This window comes from Glycine max, chromosome 16 (genome assembly GCF_000004515.6).
Source record: "Glycine max cultivar Williams 82 chromosome 16, Glycine_max_v4.0, whole genome shotgun sequence".
NCBI classification, from domain to species: Eukaryota; Viridiplantae; Streptophyta; class Magnoliopsida; order Fabales; family Fabaceae; genus Glycine; species Glycine max.
The window spans coordinates 343,891-350,676 of NC_038252.2; the positions used below are offsets into that span (position 1 = coordinate 343,891).

A 6,786-nucleotide genomic window follows, 5' to 3' on the forward strand; every position below is an offset into this window, starting at 1 on the left:
GCACATATACTCTGCACAATAAATTGACCACATTACCAATAGCTTTTCCAGCATTTTTCAGAAGTTTGATTAGAATTAAGCTTCCCCTTCCCATTAATTTCAAACCCCATCATAAATCATATATATATATATATATATATTATAATAAAGATATCTCATGATGTTTATCTTTTTTTTTGGCATTTTTATCTGTAATTTTTATTAAGTAACTGCCACATAGTTATATAGTGTGTTTGGAAAAACCTTCCAACCCATGTGAATGTACGTTCAACACAAAAAACACCAAGAAATCCTTCTTTAAACGTACGTTGAAACTGTCCAAAAAAAAAACGTACGTTGAAACTGTCCAAAAAAAAAACGTACGTTGAAACTCCACTAGTATTTCTAACCATTGGCTTAACTATTCACTGTCGTATTATATTTTACCTCATTTTTTTCTCTCTCTCTCTCTTCTTCTTTACTTTTATTTTATTGTATATACAATATATATACTAATATATAAATATTTCGTTTTGGTGTACATTTTTTGTTGAATATTTTTATCTCTTTTTTATTATGCAACTAGCACAGCATTAACTGTTCACTCATGTTTTATTTAATCTCCTTGATTTTCCTCTCTTCTTTTCATTTTATTTATAAAAAGACATTACGTGCGTGCATGCCTCTCCTTTTCCCTAGTATCATATATAAATAAATTATATCATATTGTTTTATTAATTAATTATACAATTGTTTAGGCAATTAATTTAAGCAATTGTTTAGGCAACTAAACAAAACATATTTTGTTGTAAATTCACTTTTCAATAAACATATTCCAACATGAAACTGATTTTACCATCATCAATGATTAAATTTCTCTTTTGACAACTAATTAATCCAAAACACATCTGAATTTTAGAAAATTCCCACTTTTCCCTTATTTCTTAGCTTTTTGAACGATTTTGCAACTATATATATTCGCCTTTCCTGTCTTCAGAAAAACACATTTCGGCATGCAGTTGGTTTTCTCACCTATCATATATACCATAGCAAGGGAAAGGTACATTTACAGATTTTGGGGGAGGGTGTGTAGGCTTGCCATTGATTTTATTATTGGACTTCATCTTTTTTATTCAACTTTGAGGGCACTATCAATAATTAAAGACCCTTCATAGTGCATGGTTGGACACGTTTGTTATTTATAGTGATAGATGAAAAGTTTGTTTTATTATATTATTATTTAGATATTTTTATATTGTATTATTTGTTTTAACCATTACATTATTTACATTCTTTATTCTATTATTTTAACATTATACTTCAAGACATTTTAATGATTGCTAATGCTTATACAAAGAAAATATATGAAATCTACTTAAGTATGTGTTATTTTTAATTTATTTCAAGTTTGATTTAATTTGAAACTATTTTAAGATATAAAATAAGATTAATAATAGATTACATAATATGAAAAGAATATAATAATTGGGATAAAAAATGAAACTAAAATAATTTATCTAAATAAAAAATGGTAAGAGTTTAATTAAAATTAATTAAAAAAAACTGAATATAAGGAAATTAAATGCTAAAATACACGAGAATTGACTGCACGAATAGAGATGAATGGTTGTAATTGATGAATTTTTTATCTTTAGTCTCCCATGATTTCCATCAAAACCAATTGATCACACCTTGTTTTTGCTAAAATAGTGCACACATACATTGGTAGTGCAAGTATTATTTCGTAACAATTAGCAGTTCTCAAATTATAAGTACCTCAAATTAAATATATATTATCAATAAAAAAAATTATATAAAAATATCACATAAATATGTTTATTTTTTTATTTTATATTTATCAATTACCTCAACAAATTAAATAATTTTATCAAATACTTATAATTTAATAAACTAATTTAATAATTTTTGGCTTTCAACATTTAACTACCAGCGTGCTTTTAAGCTATTTTTTATGTAATAATTGTAATTAGAAACTTTAACTCTTTGATGGTACTTCAAAATATTCTCACAACATTTTTTTTTAATATAATCCTACAACCTATCTTGAAAACACATATAAAGTCAACACATTATAATAATGACCATATTCATTGTATCTAAATCGGAAATCTAAATTGATCTAATTCAATTCATTGTTAGTCTAACATTAACCACCGGAAATCTTAATCAGTGTCTCCGTGTAGCCGTACGTTAGAAATAATCCACCTATACTACAAGTTAGTTTTTTTTTTTTTTTTTAAATATAAATGTAAAGTTGGTATATATGGGAAGAAATTCCCTTACTATTTTGCTTATCCCAAAAAAAAATTGCTGCTAGCCTGCATTCTAGTACTCTGAGATGGTACCTGCGTGGCCATCTTTCCTATCATTAGCCCGAAATATAATGGCAAATATCATGATATATATTTTGTGCGTAATTCCAAAAATGAGCGTAATTCCCCCTAAGATCGTATCCCGTTTCAAAAATGGCTTGTTGGAAGTATATATTTTGTGCTTTCGAATATTTGTAGTTTTGTGCTATGCATGGCTGGGGCTTTTCACGCTTTGCTTTTGTTGGAATAAGCGGTTGCAAAGCCTTCCAAGTTTGTTGGTTTAAAAAAGATGATTGTTCTTGTATGTATAATTCTAGTATATTGGAATAATTGTGCATGTGCAGTACTTGTCAAAGAACAATTGATTCGCCTCTGAAGTGTTTGTTTCAAAGTTGTATTATATTTGACTAATAATTTACTTGCAAGTTTCAAGTTTACAACAAGAGCGGAACTAACTCAACTCGTTTTGAGGAAGCATGGATCAATATTTTAAAATCATCAAGTGTTCTATTTCAATTTGTATATAAATCATCAAGTTTTTTTTGCTATTTTTTTCATTTTACGTATAGGTATAATAATCTAGAAGTTACTTCATGAACTTTGTGGTGTTCTTTTTAAACTAAAATTATTGACAACTTTTTGTTTGTTCTTGTCTTCTTGATATATAAAAGATTCTTTAAGATCCCGAAGGAGGATATATTCTTCCAACACAAAGAAAAAGCAAATCCACTATTAAATAATTGTGGCTTTTTATTTTGTGTGCGGGTCCTAAGCTTTATTTAGGCGGCTATATATGCTTCTCGTCGAAGAAATTGACCAAGCTAGAATTTTCTCTTTTGCTAATATTGTGGTCAATCAAGAAAATTCTGTAAAATTTCTGGCTTTGCAAAGCTCAATATAGCACATATACTCTGCACAATAAATTGACCACATTACCAATAGCTTTTCCAGCACTTTTCAGAAGTTTGATTAGAATTAAGCTTCCCCTTCCCATTAATTTCAAATCCCATCATAAATCATATATATATATATATATATATATATATATATATATATATATATATATATATATATATTATAATAAAGATATCTCATGATGTTTATCTTTTTTTTTACATTTTTATCTGTAATTTTTATTAAGTAACTGCCACATAGTTATATAGTGTGTTTGGAAAAACCTTCCAACCCATGTGAATGTACGTTCAACACAAAAAACACCAAGAAATCCTTCTTTAAACGTACGTTGAAACTGTCCAAAAAAAAAACGTACGTTGAACCTCCACTAGTATTTCTAAACATTGGCTTAACTATTCACTGTCGTGTTATATTTTACCTCATTTTTTTCTCTCTCTCTTCTTCTTTACTTTTATTTTATTGTATATACAATATATATACTAATATATAAATATTTCGTTTTGGTGTACATTTTTTGTTGAATATTTTTATCTCTTTTTTATAAAAAGACATTACGTGCGTGCATGCCTCTCCTTTTCCCTAGTATCATATATAAATAAATTATATCATATTGTTTTATTAATTAATTATACAATTGTTTAGGCAATTAATTTAAGCAATTGTTTAGGCAACTAAACAAAACATATTATTGTAAATTCACTTTTCAATAAACATATTCCAACATGAAACTGATTTTACCATCATCAATGATTAAATTGCTCTTTTGACAACTAATTAATCCAAAACACATCTGAATTTTTAGAAAATTCCCACTTTTCCCTTATTTCTTAGCTTTTTGAACGATTTTGCAACTATATATATTTGCCTTTCCTGTCTTCAGAAAAACACATTTCGGCATGCAGTTGGTTTTCTCACCTATCATATATACCATAGCAAGGGAAAGGTACATTTACATATTTACTTGTTATATAATATAATGAAAAAAAGAAAGAAAAATATCAGATAATTAGATTTAATAATTTACTCTTGATTATGGAAGCATTATTTTTATTTAGCATTTACTTGAGTCTTAATGACTTCTAGTCAAGTTATATCTAAGTTTAATATGGTTCTCAATGTCTAATCTCTTTAGGTATCATTATTAAAAATATATGTAGTTGTACTGATTCTATTTTCTAGCCGTACTTGTAACTTGATGTAATTTGGTTGAACGACATAAGAAAATGAAATTTAATAAGCCATGTATGCATGCAATTACAGATCTAAGATGGAAGTATATATATATATATATTTGTTAATTTGGTTGAAGCATATAGGTAGGAGAGATCGATCAGTTACTATGAACGTTGAAAGCGAGAGGAAAGATGAACAAGAGGTGAAAGGGTGGAGAAAAGCTTTAAAAAGTGTAGGGAATTGGCTGGCACATAAGGATAAGGATGAATGGTTGAAGGACATGAGGGGAGTGCTGAGTTTGGTGTCTACGGTGATCGCAACAATGACCTTTCAAAGTGCTTTAAATCCACCAGGTGGAGTTAGACCCGGAAACGAGAGTGGAGTTGTTCAATGTCCAGAAAACAGTGCAGATAATAATCCATGTCCCGGAGAATCTATCCTAGCTGTTCTTTACCCTGATGAATATAAAATATTCCTCATTTGGAACACAACATGTTTCATTTCATCTTTAGCAGTGTGTCTCTTGCTTGTAAGTGGGTTCCCTCTCAATCACAGATTCTTCACCTGGCTTTTGTCAATAGGGATGTGCATCACCATCTCCAGCCTCACTCTTACCTACATGACTGGTGCGGGAATGGTCACCCCGGATCCCCTTTGGAATACAACCAACTCCATGTTTAATAAAGTTATTTATATTTGGATTTCACTGCTAGGACTCGTCGCATTTGTCCTTTGCCTACGCCTAATTGTTTGGATTGTCTTTGCCTGCAGGTAATTAAACCTTGAAATCCAATATCCCATGCCATACTTTTAGTATTCAAGAGGTGTGATTTCAATAGGAAACGAGAATGTAACTCATGCTATTCTCTCTATTCTTGTATCATTTTGGTGTAAGCATGTGTGGTAGGCGTGTATAATCTTTGTGATTCTCAAGTCTTTATATATTATGGGATATATTTCTATAATAATCTCCTGTGTTTCGCATTTGCATCAACTTTATCCATTCGGAGTATATATACCGAAAAGGCCGAAAAGTAAATAATAATAGGCCGAGGATATGGTCATTGTAGGTTTTAATGAATAAAGACAATGTTAAAAAACAGAGAGAATAATATGTAAATATTTTGAAGAGAAACAGAATCCTAAGAGGTTATTTTATTCAGCTACCAACACAATATATTTATAATGCTTGCAGCAAAAAAAAAATAGAAAAACAAAACAGAAATATATTTTTCTAAAGTTTAGTAACCACTACTTTGACTAAGAAGACTTATTCAATAACTGAAATAATAAAAGATAAAGATGTCGGATCTGCAAAGTCCTAATTTCTTTCTTAGAAACTTGAACTTGCTAACTAGTAGTGGCTTGGTGAATAAGTCTGCACCCTGGTTTTTTGTTTTGTAGTAAACAAGAACAACAATTTCATCTCTCTGCACTTCTCTTACAAAGAACAACTTGATATTAAAATGTTTAGTTTTTCCATGAAAAACAGGATTATGGGAAATGGCTATGGCAGTTTCATTGTCAACAAAAATCTGTGTACTCTCCTTCTGCTCCATGTTAAGATCAATCAAGATTTTTTTAAGCCACAAAACTTGGTTAACAGCAACGGCAGCAACAATAAATTCGGCTTCAGCTGTAGACTGAGCAATTATATCTTGTTTTTTTGAGCTCCATGAGAAAGCACCTGATCCAAAGCTAAAACAGTACCCTAAAATACTTTTCATATCATCAATAGAGTCACCTCAATCACTATCTGAGAAACCTGTTAACTTGAACTCTTCAGCTCTCTTGAACTTGATGCCAAAATTGCTAGTGCCTTCGACATATCTTATCACCCTTTTTGCAACCTTGAGATGCATTTCACTTGCACAATTCATAAATCGAGATAAAATGCTTACAGCAATTAAAATATCAGGTCGAGTTGTTGTAAGATACATCAAACACCTAATCATGCTTCTGAAATATGCTTGATCTATCTTCTTCGTTCCATCTTCCTTGCAAAGTTTTTCCTTTTGATCTTGATTATTCTTGAATCTTGATTCTTGAAACTTGATTGAATCTTGAAACTTGATTATTCTTGAATCTTGATTCTTTGAAACTTGATTCTTGAAGCTTTTTGACTCCTGATTCTTTGGGACTTGCTTAACTCTTGATTCTTTGGCATCATCAAAATAATCTTGGAAGGCATTGCTTCCACAAAAAGCACCTTGACAACATGATCATCAACCTTCGTTACTCTTAAGCTTGCAGGGCATGTAGCACTTCTGCCAATGTGATTTTTGACAGATCCTTTGTGTTCTCCAACGAAGCTATAGATGCTTCATACCTCTCTGGCACCGTTAGCAAAATTTTCTTTATAATTCTCAAATCAGCAAAATCACTC

At 30.0% G+C, this 6,786-nt stretch overlaps 1 protein-coding gene across 2 annotated transcripts; it reads left to right on the top strand.

The window, feature by feature from the left end:
• The first annotated feature begins 4,111 nt into the window (after positions 1-4,111).
• Positions 4,112-5,360, top strand: LOC100815832 (uncharacterized). 2 transcript variants are annotated; one of them, NM_001317672.2, is made up of 2 exons: positions 4,112-4,170; positions 4,544-5,355. In NM_001317672.2, the coding sequence occupies exon 2, from the start codon at positions 4,567-4,569 to the stop codon at positions 5,173-5,175; it is 609 nt and encodes a 202-aa protein (NP_001304601.2). In that variant the 5' UTR covers positions 4,112-4,170; positions 4,544-4,566; the 3' UTR covers positions 5,176-5,355. The 2 variants fall into 2 exon arrangements, with proteins under 2 accessions (NP_001304601.2, XP_006598808.1); XM_006598745.4 differs by having other exon boundaries at positions 4,117-4,170; positions 4,537-5,360.
• Positions 5,361-6,786: the final 1,426 nt, after the last annotated feature.